We start from the raw sequence: 25,186 nt of genomic DNA, 5'->3' as shown, positions 1-25,186 counted from the left end.
CTTGCAGAAAACCTTAAAAGAAACTGCATTAGGTAATAATCGAGGACGTAACAAAGAACCTAAACAATCATTTTCATAACTCATGAGGCATACTTTATAAATACTATATATATTCTACATATCATCTATAACTTACTGAGCATACAATTTTCCTTACTTTATCAAATATATCCTTTTTTTTTTGTATTTGGTCTGTACGAAAATGTTCTTCGCAGACAACATTATTATTATTCAAATGTGGAACATCGAGGGATTTTAACCATTCGTTTTTTAAAAGTTCGTCTTTTAACACGGATAATTTTTTGTTGGTATTACAACCAAATAAACAAATATTGTTGGGCATAATTTATTTTTTAGCGACAAAAAACTGATTGTAATAAAACTAAAAACAGCGTATACAATTGTGAATTACTCGGTGAATAAAAATAAATATTTTAATTATTTTCTATGGAGTTCAACAGCTGATTTTAGATTTTTGGCGGAATTTTGAACCTTACCAAAATATTAAATAAGAATAAATTATTAAGTTCATAACCTCAATAAGTATAACCTGCAGCGCTCGTGAGTAACAATTGAACTAAATTTGCTACAACAAGCGGACGTCTGATAAATACTAGTCGTCGGACCTTATCTTCTAAGACCGTGGTGGAAACCAAGGTGTATCAATACACCTTGGTAGAAACAACCCGACCCCGCGCAGAATACCCTGCCTATTAGGCGGAAACGGTTTTTCAATACGGGTATAACATCATGTCAGTGTTACGGAAACAGTTTCATTGTTCGGACTTCAGATCATAGGTAAACACTTCACCCATCAGCTGATCGAGTTTCGCTTCAATATTGTTCTATGGTTATACATTTTACTAGAGAGCCTTGATATTAATATCAAGGCTCTCTACATTTTACGATATATAACCTAACCGTGGTCACAACTGTACTTTATATTTTGTACTGTATATATAATTCTATTGGTAAATAACTCTATGATAAATACACAACCGTGCAGAATGATAACCGATCAACGATTGCCGCCAAAATGTGTTGTTCGCTCAATCGATCGACGATTATTATTATTATTTATTATTGCATTAGATTGAAGGTTATGACTTGTGCACCTGTAGGGTACTCTATTAACTGATGAATTTGGCTGTACAAGATAAGGTACATATTTTGTAGTTTGTGCGACACATCACACTCAGAACGTGACATAGGCAGTTGAACAGAAGTCGTGAATTGAGTTTTTCGAACCGGTCTTTTGTCGTCCACGCTCGTCGTTTTTCGACGGTTGAGTAATCGTATTAAATGTGTCGTGTGTACTTTTTTTACTACAGTTTTCCTAAATTGTAATTTATCACACTTAGTCACTAAAAGTGAATTTCTTTGCGTCATCTTTTATTTCATATACATGAACTTGGTGAAAAATCAATATGTCGAAAAACACGTTGTTCAATTACTTTACCAGGTCACCCAGCTCCGGGGCTCCCAAAACCAACGGGTCGCCCAAGCCCCCCGATGGTGTCGTTGCGTCGAAGACCCCATCAAAACGTCAGTTGTCCAATTCTAATAAGGGTAGCTCTGTCACTCCTAAGAGGACACCGAAGTCTGCAGTGAATGGAAGTTCAGGGAAAAAAACCATCAGCAGCAATGGCGGTAGTACAAAGAAAAATACTGAAAAAAGAAAACCAAGACCGCTTGGTAATAACTAATTATATATATACCTATTAATAACTAATAAGTAGGTATCCACCTTTTTTTGATTTTCCTATTGGAGTGATTCCGATTTCAAAGACACAGGGACAATAGATACTTAGTGGTTTTACTGATAAATTAACATTAAAACCAGTCTTGTAAAGTATTTTAATACTTTCTCAAAGTATCTATACCTATTTAAAATAAATAACTTATTTTCTTTTTAGTTCATATATTTTCTATTATAATTGAAATAGTTAAAAAAAACTATTCAGTTGATTTATAAAGTTAATGGTTATGTTGTGGTTATGTTATGTAAAATTGTTGAACGTATTTGAAAGTATCTAGGTATAAATACTTTTGTTTAAGTATTTATATTTGTACTCAAACACTTTTTTATCGAGTAGTGAGTACTTATTCAAATATGTATTTTAAAATATCGAAGTATCTGTACCTGTTCTTGAATACTTTTATAAAGTACCTATCTTTTACAAGACTGCCTAAAATCATTAATGTTAATGTTCATGTACTTGGTTTGTTATTACTTATTAAATTACTACAATTTGGTCACCTTAACTATTAAACTATTTGGTTTTCGTCTACTATAAATATTGTTTCATAAGTAAGTGCAAATAGTAAATTGATTTTTTCAGTATCAAGACAAACATAGGTATTCAAATATAATATGCTGTCAATGTTTAACTATCCATGCATAAAATACATATAACTGTACTAGGTAGTTGGGTTGGATTAGGTAGAACCAGGTATAATTTAGCTTATGTTGAGGAATTGTTAGTAATAAATATTTCTATTTAAACTGACAAGACTCAATAATTGTACAATTTGTCATATCTTTAATCATATGTCTAAACTTTTTTCCATAATAGTTTTTAACCAAAGTTGTACCTAAATGGCCTAAATATAACTCTTTTCTATAGTATTTGCAAGGTTTTATTTTTATAACATGGACATTTAATTAAAAATATTTAAAAAAAATTAAAATAAAGACTTCATGATGTTCATAATTATTTATTTATTGTTTTTAGATGAATCTATAGAAGAAAATGAAGAAAACGAAGAGTTGCCTAGGAAAAAACGTCGCAGGCTTGCATTAGAAGATTTGAGCGGTGATGAAGAAGATTCAGGGGATGAATATGTGCCAGGTATTTGTTTTAAATAAATAACTATTGATCTAAGTTCTTAGATTTAATTTAAGTCCTGTATACTATTGACCATTAGTATTTTATATCTATATTAATAATTTAAAATATATTCTTATTGTGTAAAAATTGTTTTTAGATATGAAAGCTTTAAAAGAATCTGAATCCGAAGAAAGTCCTGAACCATCTGACAATGATTCATTTATTGATGATGAATCTGATGAAGAAGTATCTCCTGTTAAAGTATATTATAATATTTTTGAATTTTAATCACCATTTAATGCTAACACATTCTCAACTATTTAGATAAAAAGTGGGAAAAATACGAAATCTGTTGGAAAATCTAAATTTAATAAATTTAATAAATCATATACCCCTGCTGTGGACAAATCTACCAAAGAAGTACCTAAAACTATTATTTTTGTTATTTTTTTTTTTTGCTAAATAATTAATTTCGAATCTAATATAACAAATAATCAATATATGTATACTGTTAACAGACAACCAAAATTAATGGAGTTGATCATGACAATTGGCCTCATTTAAAACTTGAATTTTTGAAACCAGAAAAAATTAAAGATGCTAATAAGAAATCACCATCTGATCCTAACTATAATCCTCGAACATTATATGTACCAGAAGATTTTAAACTGACATTAACTCCGGTAAATATATTTTTGAAATTTACCATCAAATAAGTATTACATACCTATTTATTTATATTAGGGAGTTCGTCAGTGGTGGGAGTTAAAAGCACAACATTTCGATTGTATATTATTTTTTAAAGTTGGAAAATTTTATGAGATGTATCATATGGACGCTGTTACAACTGCTAAAGAACTTAATCTTTTATACATGAAGGTATTTATACAAAGATACACAGCTATATGTACTATATTTCAAATAAGTCAGGTAAAACAGCACAGCTTCAGAACACCAGGATTGCTGCGATTGGTTCTAACACACAAGACTGCACCTGGGTATACCACGATGTGATTCTGTTGTGATTTTTCACCAGACTTATTTGGAATAGTATATAGTATTCACTATTCAGTAATTTATTTAAGACTTATTATATTTCATAGTTTACGGCAAACAAATTATAAATGAGCATGAGAGTTGGGGTTTGTTGAAATATTATAAATATTAAATAGATACATATTTCTAAGATATATTGTCAACTTGTGTAGTCGGTTTTAATATGAGAGTAAATTGACCTATTATAAATAAAATATTAGAATATTATACTATTACTTGTGTTTTTATCATATTTTAATTTTTAAATGTTCATGTACATTTTTTAATATTTTACATACTCATAACTTCTCAACAATTAAAATATTTTAAAAACAGGCGTATAAACCTAACCTCACCTTTAGTTACCTAAGTTTACCTTAAATTTGATAATAGGTTAATTCACTCTTTTATTAAAGCTGACTACTCAAAATTGGTTTTGCTGATTGCAAATTTGGTATGTTGTATGTTTGTAAGATGGAGACAATTCATACAGTGTGAATGTGTGATGTATTATGATTCCTTCTTAAAGCGGGCTTTACACGTAGAATTAGAATATAATCACCTATTCTGAAATAAAAATATGAAAGCTTTTCAAACTAAGTTTTAAATATTAATACATTTAGGGAGACTTTGCTCATGTGGGATTTCCAGAAACTGCCTATGGTCGTTTCTCTGCAATTCTAATAGAAAAAGGTTATACTGTCGCTCGTATTGAACAGACCGAAACACCGGATATGATGACTGAAAGATGTAAAAGTTGTAAGTTATTACATTTTATTACAAATAATCTATAATATTTTATATTAATCAATGTTATTTTTAGTAAAAAAGAGTACTAAATTTGATAAAGTAGTGCGGCGTGAAATATGTCGTATTACAACCAAAGGCACTAGAACTTTTGGTATTATTGATGGTGAAACAAATGATGCTGAAAATTCATTTTTGATAGCTATATCTGAAAAAGTATTTATATTTTATATTCAAACTTATTGTCACACTTATACACTATCTTTATTCGTTATTTATACAATGCTTAATTGTTATTTAGGAAATTAGTAGTTCAACTTCTTTATATGGGGTATGCTTCATTGATACATCTATTGGTCTCTTCCATCTTGGGCAATTCGAAGATGACTGTCATTGCTCACGCTTAAGAACCTTGTGTGCTCATTACCCACCAGTACAAGTAAATTGCTCATTGGATGATATATACTATATTTATATAATAAGTGTACTCTTTTTGAATGACAACATACAGTTTTAATTTCATCTTTAAAATCATAATATTTTCTGAGTATTTCGATACATAAAAATTGAATTTAGAATTAGTAGTTTATGATTTATAAATATTTAAAGTTTAAATGATGGAGTGTAGTGGTACACAATTACCACTCAAAATGTTGGTCTACTACTCCGCTCATCTAAACTTTAAATTCTTATAACTCATAAATCTGACCCCCACATCCTTTCTTGTTAACGCCCCTGGTATATACATATTGTATTGCTTTTTGTGTATTAATCTAATACATTTTGTATGAAAATGTATATTAATAATTATCCCTCTTATCTAAAAATAAAAATTGTGTCATCAGGATTATTTTTAATATAAAATAAACTATGGTACATTAGTACTTAAATATATTATTTAGGTAAAATTTACATTAAGCATTTAGATACTATTAAAATTGTTGATTGATTGATATAAACAAGTAAGATGAAGAAAAATAAGAAAAGATGACTAAATTAAGTTATTTACATGTTTTAATTTGAAATAATGTTTACTTATTAGATACTAGATGTAAGATATATGTTTATATGCATTTTATAGTAGCAAAGCAATTATGTAAATAAAAAAATTAACATCAAACCAATATTTATAATATAACTACAATCAATCACCAATTAACAACCGATACACACTATGCATGCCTACTTATATTAATACATTTTATTTTAGGTTTTATTTGAACGTAATAAATTGACAGTGCGTACTAAAAAGGTCATTGATACTATGCTCTCTAGTGCTGTTAAAGATGCACTTATCCCTGACATAGAATTTTGGCCATCATCAAAAACTTTGATTACTTTAGCAGAAGGAGATTACTTTAAACATGACAATAATGTAGTATATCCAGAAAAATTAAAAACATTTTTGGGCAGTGGTAAATATTATAATTTAAAATGCACATTATTTTTTTTTACATATAATTTTTGTTTAGAAAACTCCACACCTCCATGTATTGTTATTTCCATCTCAAACATACTAAATGCCAAATTTATGTTCTGAAGTAGTGAAGTATCAATTTTGTGTATAATTCTTTAATAATATAGTTAATTGAATTATTTATAATTAAACTGTACAAATATATGGGTTATTACCATATTTAAATTTTTGGCAAGTTTTAAGAATGTAAAATATTAAAATAACTCTGGACAAAGCACAGAAAATGTTTTTACTTTTCATATGTCAATATTTAAGGTAAATACCTAATATATCAATTCTCTTTTATTTAAAAAGCCTATTACGCAAAATTAGAACTGCTGAATATAAATTTATTATGTTGTACGTTTGTAAGACGGATACAATACATGCGAGTATAGAGAAATCATACACCATACATATAATATATAAATATATAGTATTAATAATATAGAACCTATTGTGTTTAAATTATAAAAATTTAATAATTATTTTAATTTATTTCAGACTCTGACTTACAATTGAATGCTAATGACGAATGTGAGTTTGGTATTCGAAGTTTGGGTGCTGTTATATGGTATTTACAGCGATGTAAAATGGACTTCCAACTTTTGTCAAGAGGAAGATTTGATATTTATAAACCAATTGACGTTAAATCTGTTGAGTTAACCAATCAAGATAACATAAACAGTAAACATATGGTAACTCAATTTAATTACAATTTTCTATAATATAATAATAATAATAATAATACATATTATGTATGTATAGATTATTAACAGTCATATTATTTTCATCTTAAATTATTACTATAACATAATTTATTCCATATTAATTTTGAAAATTTTTTTAGGTTTAAAAAATTAAAAACCAAGCATATATCTTATTTTTCCCAATGTTTTGTTTTGATAATAATAATTAAATATTTATTTTTTAATTTGAAGTAGAACAATGTAATAGTTATTATTTATTTATGCGTTTGATGTTTATGTTTGGTTTTTAGATACTTGATGCTATAACACTTAAAAACCTACATATATTAGAAAACTCTGCGGGTTCAAATGCAGGAACATTACTTAACAAGTTAAATCATTGCTCTACACCATTTGGCAAAAGGTATATCTATTATTTTTTTGCATAAAAATAAGAGAATTCACTCTAGGCCAGAATTATAATTAATACCATGCGATAATATTGTTTAGATTACTACACCAGTGGTTGTGTAATCCATTGACAACAATATCCAGTATTAAAGCTAGACAAAACGCAATTTCATCTTTAATTGTTATTCCTGATTTAATGCAAGAAATACGATCAGAACTAGCTAGTTTACCAGACTTAGAACGTCTGTTTTCCCGGTAAATTACAACATAATTTTGAACACATACCTACCCATTTTATTGGATACTTATTTATTATTATTTTTAGGATCTACTCTCAGAGTAGTAATGGAGTTGAATCAGACCATGCAGAAACTAGAGCAGTATACTTTGAAGAGAAGACTTATTCAAAAAGGAAAATAATTGATTTCATATCAATATTGAAAGGTTTCAGAACAAGTGTTAATATAATGGAAAAATTTCAAAGTAACTTTAATTAACTAAAATAATTAAGTGTATACTTCATAATTGATTAATGAAATATTAATTTTTGTAGAGGCTGATATCATAAAAGAGAATTCAGAATCCAATTTATTGGCTGCTATTTGTAATTACCCTAACGGCTCTGTCCCTGGAGTATTTCCTCATTTGACTGAACTTCTTGATAATTTTGAGGTAACTAGAAGAATTTCATATAATAATTATATTACATAATATATTACATAATTATTAGTTAATAACCATACTCTGTCCAGCAAAATAAAGCGCTGATTCTGCGCACCCTCCCCCCCGCATCAACCTGCTATCAAAACTGGTTCTGTTATGGTAGGGTGTCGTGTGGGAATGCGCAGAAAAACTCGAGCCAGGAGCACATTCTTTCGCTGGACAGAGTATAGGTACTTTATTTTTAAAAGAAATAAAGTTCATTCAATATTAGTAAGTTATTAACTTGGTACTATTTAAATAATGTTTATATTTATTATTTATTGTGTGTTAGTGATATAATAATGATATATTTCTAAATTTTCTATAGAATTCTTTTGATCATGACGAAGCTATGAAACATGGTCGTATCTTTCCCGAGCCGGGGATGGACGATCAGTATGACACTGTTTTAGAAAAAATAAAAGAAGTTGATATTGAGTTAAAATCGTATTTAAAAGAACAATGCAAACACTTTGGGTGTACTGTAAGTAATTTGTAATTATTTTAAATCTAATTATTTCAAGTGCTTTTAATTAATTTTTCCCTGAATTTGTGAAGGTCAATTATTTTGGATCTGATAAAAAACGATATCAGTTAGAAGTACCTGATGCTGCATCAAAGAGAGCTGGAGATGGATATGAACTTCAAAACCAAAGAAAAGGATACAAAAGATTCACTACAAATCGTACAAAAGTTTGTAATTTTTAAATTATTTTTGTTTGTTGTTTTTAACAGTATTTCTTCAGGAACTTTTGGAAAAAATGATGAGCTATGAACAAGAAAAAATAGATGTATTGAAAGATCTCAGGGAAAGAGTGTTTTCGCGGTTTTGTGACAAGTTTGAGGAATGGAACAATGCCATCCAATGTTTGGCTACTCTGGATGTATTCATGTCATTAGCAGAATACTGCCGGTGTGAAGAAGAAGTTATGTGTATTCCTACATTTATTCCAGCTATTATTGGCAAAAAGGTCAGTAGTATAATTAAAAACTTTATTTCATTATGTTACTCAATGTTTTTACTTAATTTTAATAAATTTGAGTTAGTTATCTAAAGAGATATTTTATTTCCTCTCAACTTGTTATCGCTACTCGACTGTATAAATTAAATATGTGTAAAATAGTTTTTATATACAATTCTAACATTAAGGTTGTGTTACTGCTGTTTATTTGATATTTAGCCATTAGTTGAACTTATCGAGGGACGTTATCCATGCGGTTCTGGTGGTGAGAGTTTCATTCCAAACGATACAATCATCGGAAAAGAAGAAGATGGAACGTGGAATTCAAGTTTGATATTAGTAACGGGCCCTAACATGGGAGGCAAGTCTACATTGATGAGACAGCTTGGCATCATAACTGTTATGGCACATATGGTAAGCAACACGCTAGTAGTTTAACCTTAGTTCATTGTTCTACGGTAATTTGCAAAAATAATTTTATTAGTAAAATTGAATTTAAAATTAAGAATATTAATTATTTCAGTAATCAATAATTTGTGGTATATTGTGTAAATAGTTATAATAAGTTATAAATATTAGCTTAAACTTTATGACAGTTTGCTTCAAGTGTCCAGTAGTTTTGTGAATGATTGTTTTCAATTAACAAATTATAAAATATGTTTGTAAATTAATCTTAAACAAATATTAAATGTTCGAGTTATACTACTACTTGATGTCAAATTTAATGATGCAAAATTTGTTATATATTTTGTTCGTACTCAAATAATAAAAATCTCTTCATTATTTAGGGTTGTCGGGTACCTGCAAAAAGCCTTCTTCTCAATCCGGTTGACAGGATATTCACGAGGATTGGCGCCAACGACAATATAATTGCAGGAGAGTCAACATTCTTTGTTGAATTGTGTGAGACATCAGCTATACTTCATCATGCCAGTCGGTTTTCATTAGTCTTAGTTGATGAACTGGGTTAGTTATTTATTTAAAAAAGTAAAACTAGTTAAGTACAAATAGTATCATAATTTTTATGTATATTTTATATCTACTTTTTTTCTTTTATCTGGTATCTTATTATTATTAATATATTTTTTTGTTATTCAGGCAGAGGAACTTCAACATATGATGGAACAGCAATTGCTTCAGCTGTTGTTACAGAACTAGTACAAAAACAATGCCGTACACTATTCTCTACCCATTACCACTCGTTAGTTGAAGATTTCAAGATGAATCCATTAGTTGCACTTGGTCACATGGTATAAATTCATATTAATATATTTACCATACATTTATGAACGCATGACAACAAATACATAGTTAATTTTTATTTTTTTTCATTCCAGGCATGCATGGTAGAAAATGACGAAACTAACGAAATAGATACTGAACAAACTCAAGAAACAATTACTTTCTTGTATAAGTTTGCAAATGGAGCTTGCCCTAAATCGTATGGTTTTAATGCTGCTCGTTTGGCAGGCATGCCTGCTGACATCATAAAAGTTGGTTTACGTAGATCTAAAGAATTTGAAACTGCTGCTAAGCGCCGAATACTATTCAAAACATTGTTTTCGTCCAATGACAAATCTGTTGTGAAGACTGCTATTTTAGCACTATAATTTACGTAATAAGTTCCTTAAACATTAAAAGTATTTTCAGACCGCATCATGTTATTAACATTCATTAATTTTTTTGTATTTATATTTTTTGTCTCATTTCACTTATTATACAATACTAAATATTTTTTTTATCACAAAATTTATTATTAAAAATCATTCAATAAATTATAAGACTTACTATTATATATTTTTGTTGTGTATTATAATTTATCTACAGTATTCTATTTTAGTGATCTTGTCGATTGGGACCAGGACATTCTTCCATCAAATCACTCTCATCTTCATATACTGTTCCACAATGAACGCAATAGTTGTAAGTGCGCCTTAAATAAAAATTTAAAATTTCCAATTGTTCATTTAGTGATGTAATATTTAATTCTTCTTCCTCTGATTCATCTGCATCAACTTCAGGAACTTCCTCAGGCCAAAAGAACTTTTCAGATGGTTCTTGTATATCCTTAAAAACATCATAAATATTTCAAAAAAATTATTTAAGATTTTTTAAATTAAAATACAATAATATAAAGCTTAATAATAACTATAAAACATACATTATTAACAATTTTTGACATTTTCCAAATCAAAAATAATGTATATCATAACATTTAAAAATTGTACCTATAACCCTGTCAGTCTGGCGGATAACTGGCGGATAGACACTTTTTTTGAAATTAAATTAATGTAAAGCTTTTAAACATAAATTATCTTTAATTTATATGAAACAGACAATCTTTGAAACCTAAGCTGTAAATTATTACGGTTGAAAAAAATATTATATTATATATAATTTTTTTTTTCAATCAGAAATTTTTTGAAATGTGTTAGATCAACAATTTAGGCTGTTGTAGATATTATACCTGTTCTAAATCCATTTGGCGGCATACTCGTTGGCATCTAAATAAGTCCAAACGGTCTAATTTTTCAGCAGCTTCCTGAGCCCGTCTTTCTCTATACTCGCACACACTGGGTCCTGCTGACCGTCTGTTGCGTATCATTGATTTTTTCATTTCTCTGATTTCTCTTAACGCAGCTTCTCTACCCAATCCTTTGCGGTCGGTCTTCAATACAATGCCAATTGGTTCCACCCTTCCAGAATCTACCACAACACAACAAAAGTAACTTATAAAAATCAAAGGCTTTACACAATCCCAGCAGAAACACTCACTGTTTTTGCCAATTCCTGATCCGGGTTTATAACCCATTTTCTGTAAAAGTGAAAAACCTTTGTTGGTGCTGTCAATGGCCTTTTCTAGTCCTTCTTGACGTTGTTGCTCTTCCAACGCCTTTAAGCCAGTGGTCTTGTTTATCAGTTGACATTCCTTTCTCTTTTTCATCTGATTGTGAAGTCTTTGCTGTTCGTGCGTCATCAACAGGCCGGGTCTGACATCCTTAACAGTTCTAACAGATCCATACAAGGGTGACTGTAATGATATGACAATTGTTCGAACGCAAAGACGTAATCTTATGAAATACGTGAGAAATGCAGGTGTAACAGGCCCCGCATACTGACAATCGTGGATGGATAAGGAAGAAAAGTTAAGTTGAAAAAATTTCCAAGTGTTTTTTTATTAAAATCATTAATTATTTAAAGTACAAATATTAAATTTAGTTCCTTCCTAAGATAGTGACGTGTGGAAATGCTAATTGTAGCTAGTAGATCTGACTAATCATTTCTGAAATATGGGATTATTTGGGGTCCATTGTATACCGGCAGTGTCCCCCACTTGGAGTTCCCCTGTTGGTAATTTAATTGACTCATTTCCATAACAATTATGTAAATTTTTATATATATTTTTAATTGTTAAAATCAAAGTGAACAGATGCCGTAATTACTCATGCAAAAACCAAATAATTCAAGATAGTTTATAAATTTGGTTTAAAGGTTTTTTTTAGTGTTAACGATATAGATCACAAGTCTATTAAAATAGTAGTATTAAATAGTTATGAAATGGATCAAAACCTTCAACTCATGTCAATAAGACATTGTACATTCCTTCCTCGTTATATTATAATATTATAATTTATAATGTATAAAATATCAGAGCACGTTGTGCAACTAGCAATGGGTACGCACTCGGTGTTGAGGAATGCGTCGGACATGTAGTCGTCTTCATCATTGTCTGTTGTAGCCATGTCAACTGCAGTTTTGATATCGGTACTCGCTGTTCGAAAGTCTTGGAGTCTCCAACAGTCCTACTTCCGATTCGCTACAAAGCTAAACGGAAATCGTCTCAACAACATCATCCCGCGAGTCCCGACTGGTGAAAATTACCAGTGAAGGTACTTAGTACTCCTAATAGATCGAAAAAATTGTACAAGTAATACAACGACCGCCGGTTACATCAACTTATTATTCACCGTTCTCTAAATACTAAAACACCAAGTAGTAAGTATCTAATAACGTCTAAGAACAGTTTTTTCAAAAAATTATTTTAATTTACCACGTTTCGCACGTTTAAGTTTTTTTATCACTTGTCGTTAATATTAATTCATATCACGGACTATAATCGTAATAATATTATTGTTCGGTGGCGATACCCCACTTCTCCCGGAGTGATAAGAGAGGTTATACAGCGGTTTGTAAATTGTGTTTAGTGACAATCTTAGATCATATACTATGTTGTCATTCAAAAAAGTAAAAAACTTAAAAAATTATAAGGATAAAAAATATTTAAAAATATAATTTTTTAAGAAAAACATTGTTTTACAAGCGACTTGAAACTATGTAAAAAAATATTTTCAAAAAAGTTTACACTTTTTGAAATAATTAGTGTTCAATGATAAAAAAATCACCCGGTATAGTTTTAATTTAATCTACGAACGCGGAACATTTTTCTGAGTATCTCGATTAGAATCAAATTTAGGAATAGTTATGTTGAAGTTATAAATCAAACAGATTTTCATTTATACAGATTTTTTAATGTTTTTTTTATTAAATATAGAATTTTTATTAAATACAAATTTTTAAATGATTTTTTATTTCTTTTTTTATCAAATATAGATTTTTTATGTTTTTTTTATTAAATATAGAATTTTTATTTATTACAGATTTTTATATTATTTTAATCAACTGTGCTTTGTTATTCCAAAAAGACAATTTTTAAATCTTTTCAATAAAAAAAAATTTAAGTAGAATAAAATAATATATAAGTATTCAATAAAAATTCTGTATTTGATAAAAAAATCTATATTTGTTGAAAAAATCAACGTAATATCAAATTTGACAAAAAATCTATATTTAATAATAAGTCTATATTTGATATAACAATTTAAATTGTCAAAGAAAAATGAATATTCAATGAAATCTGTATTTAATAAATAATCAATATCCAATAAAAAATATATATTCAATGAATCTATTTATATTTAATACTTGTAGGTACAGTGGCGTGCTCAGGGGGGGGGGAGGTTAGGTATTATATCCCCTCCTCCACCCATTGTATTTTTTTGCCAACCTACAGAAAATCACTTATTAGTTATTACAGCTGTTTAGAGTCATTATATTTTTTATTGATTATTAATTTTATTCGTTGAGTCATAAACTTGAAATTTAATACGAGGCTCTTAACATCATCTTACAATAGCAGTTGAAAAATATATAAATACAGTCATAATTTTTTTTTATAGCATTTAGTTCAAATTTTGTCCAATTACGAAAAAATCACGAAAATTTGCAAATTATTTTGAGTTAGAAATTCATAAAAAATTTTATTTTTAAATCTGACTATCTAAGATTTGATAATTTAATACAAGATTCCACATAAGTTTGTCTACCTTTATCAAAAAAAATGTTGACCGGGAAGTCAAATTAAATTTTTATGAGCGTTTGAAGATTTTAACACATTAATTTTAACATCATTGGATATTCACTCGATTTCTCAGGTAGCGATTTTCTTATATTGTATTTTTTTTTTATACAATATATAACAATATATTTTTATTTGTTTGGTCAAAAAGTATGAAAATATAATACACGGCCCCTAATATATTTTTACAATAGCAGTTGAAAAATATTAAAAATACATATAATATGCACAATTTTTTTTTAAATATTTAAAGTTTTAATTTCGACAAAATTTATCAAACTTAAAATTTAAAATTCGGGAAGTGGATGTCACTCTGCTGTATAGTAGATTACAATTGGGTCAATGTATAAACTATAAAGGATTGTATTAAACTTGAATTCAATGATATACCTATGATAATTTGTATCCAGGATAAATAAATAAATAAAAACCATTGTAAAACCATTAGCTTCTAAAATGATTTAGTAGTTAAAAATGTACCTATATATATTAATAACAACAATTTAAATTATAAATATAATATACAGTATCCTAGGCTGCCAAACTGCCTCTGCTCAGAACCGTTTTTTGCACACAAGATATATATCATTGAATTTAAATTTACAGTAATCCAATTGAAGCCAGAGCGACTTCCATTTATTCGCTTTCTTTTGTTTATTTAAAAAAAAAAACGGTGTCCCCCCAATTACAATTCCTGGGCCATAGGCGCAACTTCAACTTTTGACTTGGGGGGGCTGAATATATTAAAGGCAAGCAGACCATTAGCATATTACAATAATTGTATGGTTGTACTAAATTTATTTATTTACGAAAACTGTAAAAACTTGGTTTTAATCTATACTTAAAACACCCCCCATTTGATAATCCTGGCTACGCCACTGATCTCCGGCGGCGGACATATATAGGCACGACGATAATTCTTTATCGTTATTAATGTAATAATGTATATTGTTTTATTTGATATACCTAGTTATGCATTTACTCAATTATTTATTATTATGTCTACGAAAATATTCTCCCACGACACTTGCATTGTACCTATATAGAAGGTAATACAAGAGCGGAGAGGCCATTGAACATGACGCGATGCTACAAAATTAAACCGTGTTATTATAATATAATTATTGTATTACATATTAACGTTTGCGCGTGTCACCCCTAGCAAGTGATTGAACCATCATCAGATGGATGAATAATACATAATATTATAACATCGAGATTGTCGATCGACGAACTTATATTACGATAATGTAAGATTATAAATTATAGTGTAAAGAACCGATGTGGGCTGCGCACTGCAGTCGTCTCGAGAGCGTACCTAAATATCGAAGATCCAGATCTGAAAACTTTATACAAAATCGCGGAGGAGGGAATATTTTTTACAATACCTACCTTCTAATCTTTTACAGATGGCAAATTCTAAATTTATTGTAATATTGCATAATATTGTGTAGGTACCTATTAACTACGACCTACCTATAAATAGGCTATAATATATATTATATACTAATTAATTTGAAATTGTTCCTTATGAAAAATGTCTTATCTTTGTATTCTTTTTTGTTTGCTTTATTGCAATAAATGCAGAATGAACAGGCTTGGATTGAATCGGCGAGCTATCGAGAAAAACTCGACGGGCCGCATAAAAATTGGGTCAGTTGTTAAAAAAATTGGGTTATTCTTATTTTCGGGTAAAAGCAATCTAGTCTTTCTAGGTAGCGGAATAATATAGAACGACGATATAAATATATAATTCAAAATTGATGGTTAATATAACAATGAATGCGTCGGCTTTTGTATCACAGATTAAATTATTAAATCCATGGTTGCAGGGCACAATATTGTATCGGACATTCCATTTCAGAAAAATATAAACTAGAATTTCCAATATAGTAAAAGTGAATATATAGAATTGGAATAAATATGTAAACTTGGCCAGACAATATACCCATAGTATCTGATAGTAAAAAGGTCGATTGTAAACTCGGCCCTGATAATTATTGCGAATGTAAAACTTAGTAACATGACTTGCTTTGATCTGCAATCTTCATGCTGACAAGCAACATAAAAATATATTGTTTTATGCGTCGTGCATATTAAGTTGAAATTCACAGGAAAATAGGTACGCTTGAATAATTTGAATTATACACTGATGAAGTAAGAAGTAAGTTGGATAAATACGACTTACAATTTAAAAATAAATAATTTCATTGTTATTTACTAGGACACCAGGTAGGTACTATTATATTAATATATTATTATCTAAGATTAGGTACATTATTATATGGAATCGAAAACAACCTGTATAATATTTAAAATTGTAACTACCTTAGATGAGTACTAAAAATGATCATACATTTTCTAATGAAATGAAAAAAAAAACATTTCTGGAAAGCGACTGGAGTCGTCTCCTATATTATTGATGTGTACATACTTAGGTGATAGAATACTGCTGACGAGCGATGACAACAACTCCATAGATCATATTATCTCAGTTAGTACAGTTTATATAGTGTATTAATATCTGTCATGTAGGAAAAAAATATTTCAAATTTTAATGACTACAATGGTTAAAATAGGCCATAACCTTAATTTTAATTTTTTTATTAGTTGCTATTTTTTATACGAAATGCTATTATAGCTCAACGAATAATTATAATATATTGAATAACAATATAAAATGTTGAACAAAGATAACAATAAGACAATCAGATTAAATAAATTAAGGAATTATAACAGCTGATAATGAAGATAATTTTGTGGAAACATAAACGAGAATATATTATTCATAATAATCAAAAACTAATATAAGAGAATAGAAACGGGGAATTACATTGGACTGATTATTGAATTTAAATTTAAAAAAAAAACTGATCAAATGACAAATGATTTCTGAAGGTGAATTTAAGGTTTTGAAATAAATACGCTTTTTTCGGGCTTATAATTTTGCTTACCTACGTGAGGCTACAATTATTCTACTACATTGACAATATTTTGTATACATAGTAGAGAAAAATACAATTAATACAATCCGAAAAAAATGATCTAATAAAATTCCGAGGTTCTGCCGTTGCCAAATTAATGTCGAATCGTCTGTGTATCATCGTGTCAGTCGTACAGTACATAATATACATATAATAACTATGACGTTCACGATTACCGGATTACATATTATTACAGTTTATAATAATATCATTCGGAACAGAACTCGAATCCTTTAAAACCTTTCTCGTATCCTTTCACGCCAACACTCGCATTCTCCTCGGCCTCGGGTCACGTGTGCGCGCATTTATGTACGATGTACCTATATACATACTAATATAATATAATATGTATATATAATCGAGGAATATTCACATTAGTGGTACTCATATACACCCGTCCGCAAGGTCACGGCACATAACATTAAATTATTTGCCCGAGGGCGTCTGTATTTTGACGATTGTCGCAGCCCGTGGGTCCCAAAAAACGAAAAAAAAAACATTAATTAACAAATTATAAAACTAACATTTTTTACATAATTAATTTACACTATGATAATATTATGTACAAGTAGAAATATAGAATATAATATTATATATACGACGGTCACACGCGGCACGGATAGTACAACTGTGTAATGTTTTGTGTGCGTACAAAACGAAAATACGAAAAACAACAATAATTACGCAATATCGTGAGCAAACATTCTCGTAGAATATTATTAATGTCAGAATATAGTTAATTTTTTAAAAACATTTTAGGTACCTATGTGTAGGGTTTACCTCGACAGATTTCGCAGACCAACTTAGCGTTTGTGTAATATTAGGTATTTAGGTATATATATTATATATCCTATATTATGTGTAAAATACACCACGAATGTCTAATATTTCAACCGAAGTCTTTCCAAAATGCAATTCATTACTATTGTAATAATTTATGACAAATTTCGAAGGCTGATATTATATTATATTAAAAATTATGCCAGATCAAGATGTGCAGCAGTCGATTACTAATGAGTGGCCAATCGGAGCCGATAAGCATAGATGTGTTTACGGGAGGGGCCGGGATAAAAAAAAAGTCGTGTGTACCCTACAGTACCTATAGATTTTGATCAATTGTAATTTTTTTAGTTACGCATTTATTAATTAGTGATTATATTATCATTATAATGTTATGTACATCAATTCTTTATAACTACATAACATACAATGGTACTGTTGTGCCCATATACTAGGTCTTGCGCTGTGTATCACAGATTAAATACAATTTTATCTAATAGGTGATAATATTGTTTTATCAGCTAAAAATATCCTATTACCGATTATCATTTCAAAAATGTGTTTAAATATTTTATGACTTGTTAAAATTATTTAAATTTTATCGGAAGCTCAAATTATTTATTACTGATTAGATAATAGTTTTACAATTTGTATGTTATTTACTAGGTATAATGGATGGGAAAAAAAGTATTTTTATTGTTTTTGACAATGGTTATACATTTTGATCATAATTAAAAAATATTCTTACCATTGTGAATTTTGTAACATAAAAAATGAATGTTTCTTCATGTCTCAAAAAAAATAGGTCTCACAATTAAAAAATTTGTTTTGTCCCTTCAGCCACCAAAGTCTGAACACGCCTACGTCGATAAGTAAACTGGCTGATTTCAAATTTGATTTAAAAAAAATACTGGGTAGTGAAAAAATGCGGAAGACGATAAATGAGAATATTAAAATAATATATATTTACCGATAACTCATCAATACGTCATATTATATTATCACTGATATAATATTAATATATACAGAGTGATAGCCTATATTCATTACTGTTTTTGTGTGTATATATATTTTGTTTAAATAAAAGAGAAACACTGTGATTGTTCTATCTCGGAATTTTAAATTTGTGGAATGAATAAGTAAATATATCTATTGAGATTAAGTTCATAAAAATTATTTAAGAATAAAGTTAAACTTATGAATTAATATATTTCTAAATTTAATAAGAATAATTATAATGTTTATAATACTAATGAACAAATTTATAGGTTACATACTTGTATTTAAAAAGCAAAGTTACATTATTTAAATTACATATATTTCACAAACTTCTAAAATTCACACGCCGTTCTTTATAACATAATATGTTTAGAATTTAGATCTATACCCAATGTCCAATGGTGCTACATGATAAATAATTAACGTTATTCAGACGCGTATCAATATGTATCATGAAGTTACAATATTGGCGTATCGGCCAATTATTGAAGTTTCGAACCAAACACGATAATTACGCACCTGTGAATTTGAATTGCCTACCTAAAGCGCCGACAGATATTTCATACATATTTAACTCGTTGACTGCCAAAGGGGTTTTCACTATGTTACTTAAATTTGCTACGAGATCGAATTCTAAATCACAAAAAAAATTACTTAACTTGGATTTTGAGATCACATCTGAAATCTCGCTGAAAACGATTCTAGTGATATCTCGTTCTAATCAAAATGATTGTGTTTTCCACAGATATAAACTAATACTATTACTTATACCAAGGTGTATTAGGTATATACCTGACATAGTGACATCTGTGGTATTTTCTCGTTGGTTTTAAAATGTTACAGAGTTGCCACTTTCAAGCTTGCAAATATTAGTTTTTATATCAATATTTCTTTGAACTTACAAAACTATGTTTATGCAAACGTATGAAAAAACCCCGTGACGGTCAGGACAAATTTTGATGAGACCTCATATTATAACGACTCATGGCGGTCAACGTGTTAAATATACTGATATTTAAAAAACGATATAAGACTGAAAATAACTTTGGCAATCGGGGAGAGGAACTTAACTATGTACGAAATATCTGTCGGCGCTTTAGGTAGGCAATTCAAATTCACAGGTGCGTAATTATCGTGTTTGGTTCGAAACTTCAATAATTGGCCGATACGCCAATATTGTAACTTCATGATACATATTGATACGCGTCTGAATAACGTTAATTATTTATCATGTAGCACCATTGGACATTGGGTATAGATCTAAATTCTAAACATATTATGTTATAAAGAACGGCGTGTGAATTTTAGAAGTTTGTGAAATATATGTAATTTAAATAATGTAACTTTGCTTTTTAAATACAAGCATGTAACCTATAAATTTGTTCATTAGTATTATAAACATTATAATTATTCTTATTAAATTTAGAAATATATTAATTCATAAGTTTAACTTTATTCTTAAATAATTTTTATGAACTTAATCTCAATAGATATATTTACTTATTCATTCCACAAATTTAAAATTCCGAGATAGAACAATCGCAGTGTTTCTCTTTTATTTAAACAAAATATATATACACACAAAAACAGTAATGAATATAGGCTATTGTTATAAAATTCCATTTGGAAACTTCTTACTATAACATAATCCCTATACATGTGGATAATATTAATCTGGTAACTACGAAATTACTCACTCGGCACAGTGCAAGGATGGTCAGTAAAATACTCAAAATATTATAATATATTTATACAATTTATAATTAAACTTATTCGATCGCTTATGTAAAAAAAAATATATTTAAAAATCGCGTTATCACGTCTGACTTTTAACTTATTTTTCGTTTCGGTAAGGTCCTTTCACTATTTCTACACGCGGTAAAAATAAATGATCATTATTATTACTATTATTATTACCCATTTAAGTTAGATAACGATAAATCTACGATAGCCAGCTGCGGTGGCGGTGAAGTTTCGCGTTTTCTATACATTATATATTTGTCATCGTTCCATGGACGGTCCGAAATTTTTAGAAAACATATTAATTATTATACATATTTTTGCCAGAATAAAAATGAAATGAAAGAAGCAGAAAGTATGTGGATAGATTGGGAGGGGGAGGGCACATTCGAATAGCTCCGTTCACCGCGGATTGGGATAATAATATAGTAACTATGTCATGAAGTGTATTATTATGTTTATTATTTAATATGTTAATTTAAAATCAATAACAGGTACTAAATAAATAATATTAATCACCTCAGAAATAATTCCTCGGATAATAACGGTATTAAGGACTAAGCAGCAGGAGACTTGCTCAATAAACTGTTCAAATGGCAGTTTTTCTCAGAAATTCAATTTACCGTTGAGATTTTAAAACTCAAAAAATAAGGACTAATATAAAGATGTCAAATCAATGGTTGGAACTTGAAAAACTAATCAAAACTTTCGGAGCGCTTAGACTTTCGAGCTAAAATATCTGAAAAAAAATGAATAATGAAACACGCAATTAATCAAAGCGATAGTTTCAAGATAAGATGTTATGCTTATAAATATAGATTAAGGTGCTTATTTCACCCTTGATTCATGAATAGTTGATATTTATTATGCAATACTGCAGTATATAAACATTTTTAACGACTTTTGTGTTAACAATAAGTGAATCATTAACTAAAACCATTTAATAGTTAAAAGCTTTTTAAAGATATTTATCTATATAACAAATTATTAAATTGACAATCAAATCTTTGGTAAGGTTTTCTTAAAGTAATTTATGTTTTGCTTGAATATTTCAAAAATCATCATAACATTTTTGACGATAATCAAATAAAATACAAAATTTAATAATAACATTTCACATACCTACTAATTTTACTTAAACATATTATCTTCTCTATTCCTGTGGCCCGCCCATGTTTCCTGCAAACATAAATATATTATTGAAAACGATTACCTATATATGATTTAAAACATATTTGAATTCAATTTTTTTTTTCAAAATCATCAGATAGGTACCCATATAACATAATAAGTAATAACTATAACAAGTAGATAATTTAAAGAGCTAAAAATATAGGTATTGACGTGAAATCTTCCAATGCTGTACGTGGGTGTACAGCGCCGTGCTGTGTACCTATACATAATACATTAAACGAAAACAGCTTTTGGAATTTACGACGTCTCTATAATACAATATTTATATCGTAATATTATTAATTGTACAATAATATGTTTTATGGGAGGTACCTACAGCTCGTATATCCAACACAGTTATCAAATATCAATTTATCGCGACAAACTTTCACGCGTTGTTATTGGCTTACGCCTGCATAATAAATAATAATATTGTATATTTTTATTTATTATACCTTTATACTGTAACGCGGACTGTGATCAGAAGCACCTATAATCATAGTGTTAGTCATCCAAGGAAAAAATTTACATTCCTCGTGGATACATTTTCTTTAGCTGGGGTTTGAGCACTTGGGAAAGAGTTTTTTATTAATAAGAATAGATGTCACGTTTGGTAGGTGATTCTATATAATAATTATATTATATTTTAATATAAATAGATACCTACACTATATTGTAAATAGTACAAAATGGTTGTTAATTACTGTGGTTCTTTGAGAACTCTAAGATAATGCCCGTGTTGCCAGCGAATGTCAAACTGACTGCAGCTGAATATAATTCGAATAATATATTATATCAATTTGGAGATAGAACTGATAAAACGTGTCGAGTGTGTATTTAGTATGTAATTTATATTATAAATAAAGGGTTTAAAAATACGCGAACTCGATCATACGATCGTAATATTATTGTCGTCTCGTATCTAATCCTAATGTGATCGTTTAAAAAAAAAAATCACGTCATGACTATCAGTATAATATGGTCGTTACGTAATAATTCGGGTTCGTCGTCGGATTTGTTTGTCGCATAGTGTGACTTGTCGTAATATATCGCGATTTGTTATCCCATCGAGGAGAGTCAGAGGATATATAATATTATATATATATATATACATAATATTACATATGTTAATTAATTGGAAAGTCTGCAGTAGTCCTATAGTCCATGATGTAGTACGAATATTTGAGTGCAGTTTTTTTTAATGTAATATATGACACATGATATGTCGTGGTGAAATGGAAGCCATTAATTATATGCGTTACAATATTGACCAAAACTGCACTAAACTATTCGCACCACTGAATAATAGCCAGAAATTAGGGTCAGATATTTCAATATTTGAACGGAAAACGTTTAAAAACAAAACACGTAAAAATAGAAAATAAATGTTTCACATCTACAAAGCTATTAAAAACACGATCAATATTTCAATTCAATATTCAGATGTACCACAATATTGAATAGTTGACCATTCGTGTAATCGTGTACGTAAATACATAAATATTATAGATAGTACAACATCGAATAAAAATAATAAAACAAACTTTTGATTTCTAATTTAGTGTAATTATTTAAGTTTTACGGCCAAATAATAAATTCCTGCAGCCATTCTATAAACCAGCTAATATATAATATAGTCATCTAATATAATAATGATTTATAACACACACTGCAGCAATATTCAAATATTATAATATTGTCGCTGTCTTTGTTTCGTATTATAATCAATGTGTGTGTATATCAATACCGTTGTGTGTGTGTGTATGTGTATGTAGGTACGAGTTGGTTCCATTGAAAATATAATAATATATTAATATACACATCCGCGAAAATGTGACGCAATTATCGTGCTTTTTGTTGTTGTGGTGTTGTATCATGACGTACAATGACCTACTATTATAATATTATAAATTATTATTACTATTATTATTATGTATACACACAGACAGATGATGCTAATCGTGAAATGCGATTACGATCGGTTTTTTGTTTTGTTTAACGTTGTGTTGGCGGCGGCGAACAACAACGCGCGTATATTTTAACGAAGATTATTATAATAACAATAATAGAAAAACAAATCTGTAACACAATCGGTCTCTTGTATACGCGTACCTTTACATATATATATATATATATAATGTATACTTAAGCTTATATACACATAATAATATACGTATAGACATATTGTTCGTCTTACGACCGGCGGCGGCGGAAAGACGTAGGTACCTGCCGTACACAGACGAACTAGCTTGAACACACAGTGTAACTTTTTTAAATGATGTACAGGATGATTTTATTTTAAAGTTTAAACGTTATAATATAATAAGTCATGTTTTTGTTTTAAAAAAAATGTAGATGTATAAATTGAATCATCTATTCAATATGTTAAGGTGCTAACCCATCTAAAATCTAAATAATTTTCCATATACAATTAAGTATTATTAGTTCATAGAAACTTAGTTTAAACTTCGTAAAAATTGTAAATGCTGTTGTTTGTATTGATGTTTTAAATTATATATTTTAACAGAATCATATATATATATTCATCACTACATGTTCCAAAGTGATATTTTTTTGAACATTTTTGATTTTGATACAAAAATTATACAAAACTGCATTTAATTTATACAGAATAGATATATTATTATATTTTTGTAAGTATTTAGTGTTTAGTTATAACTTATAAGTTACAATTTGTAATAATAATAGCTATAATGCCTAGGTATCACTTAGGTGCCGCCGTCGACTCATCTGAATTTTATATTATGGCTAAACGCTTATAAATGTATTAATTATATGATTAAATAGCTATATAATCATATATCTACACCTACTATCGATGCGCATACTTATACATTATTATACTATTGCATGTACCATACATGTATGCCAACATTTTAAAAATGTATTAAAAAAACAATAATTTTCTGCGAGAAGACGCGTTTCGAGTCCGTTAAAAAGAAAGATCACCCTGTACACCACGAAACAAAAACCGTCGGATTCGGTCTCGTTTGAAATTTTCGTTTATTATATTATATTATTTGCATACAATGGTGCCGCGTGTATAATATGTCTATATAATCAAGCCGAAATAATAATAACAACAACAGCCAACACACACACACACATATTATTATGTATATATTCGCATCTTATATCTATCTATTCGACTATTATACCTATCTGTATACTTATAAAGGTACGTAATGTCGTCTGGTAATATCGCGCGTGCACATGTCATAGGTATATTAATACTCACGA

The 25,186-nt window shown here is 28.7% G+C and overlaps 2 protein-coding genes across 3 annotated transcripts; one reads left to right on the top strand and one right to left on the bottom strand.

Annotated features, from left to right (window-relative positions):
- Positions 1–995: 995 nt before the first annotated feature.
- On the top strand, positions 996–10,630 carry LOC100166946 (DNA mismatch repair protein Msh6). The gene is made up of 22 exons (XM_001946083.5): positions 996–1,695; positions 2,736–2,852; positions 2,989–3,092; positions 3,156–3,251; positions 3,350–3,514; positions 3,576–3,710; positions 4,490–4,625; positions 4,690–4,829; positions 4,915–5,052; positions 5,824–6,028; positions 6,574–6,767; positions 7,070–7,182; positions 7,269–7,424; positions 7,495–7,652; positions 7,723–7,841; positions 8,200–8,355; positions 8,430–8,564; positions 8,618–8,842; positions 9,053–9,247; positions 9,622–9,799; positions 9,932–10,083; positions 10,171–10,630. Exons 1-22 carry the CDS (start codon positions 1,428–1,430, stop codon positions 10,441–10,443), a joined length of 3,558 nt encoding a protein of 1,185 aa, XP_001946118.2. The 5' UTR covers positions 996–1,427; the 3' UTR covers positions 10,444–10,630.
- LOC100162180 (coiled-coil domain-containing protein 75-like) lies at positions 10,566–12,926 on the bottom strand. 2 transcript variants are annotated; one of them, XM_008187671.2, is made up of 4 exons: positions 12,518–12,926; positions 11,609–11,841; positions 11,301–11,539; positions 10,566–10,900 (listed from the first exon to the last, which is right to left on the bottom strand). In XM_008187671.2, exons 1-4 carry the CDS (start codon positions 12,574–12,576, stop codon positions 10,670–10,672), a joined length of 762 nt encoding a protein of 253 aa, XP_008185893.1. In that variant the 5' UTR covers positions 12,577–12,926; the 3' UTR covers positions 10,566–10,669. The 2 variants fall into 2 exon arrangements, with proteins under 2 accessions (XP_008185893.1, NP_001155521.1); NM_001162049.2 differs by having other exon boundaries at positions 11,609–11,864; positions 12,518–12,917.
- Positions 12,927–25,186: the final 12,260 nt, after the last annotated feature.

This window comes from Acyrthosiphon pisum, chromosome A2 (assembly GCF_005508785.2).
Source record: "Acyrthosiphon pisum isolate AL4f chromosome A2, pea_aphid_22Mar2018_4r6ur, whole genome shotgun sequence".
Lineage (NCBI taxonomy): Eukaryota > Metazoa > Arthropoda > Insecta > Hemiptera > Aphididae > Acyrthosiphon > Acyrthosiphon pisum.
This window is presented reverse-complemented; position numbering and strand designations above follow the sequence as displayed.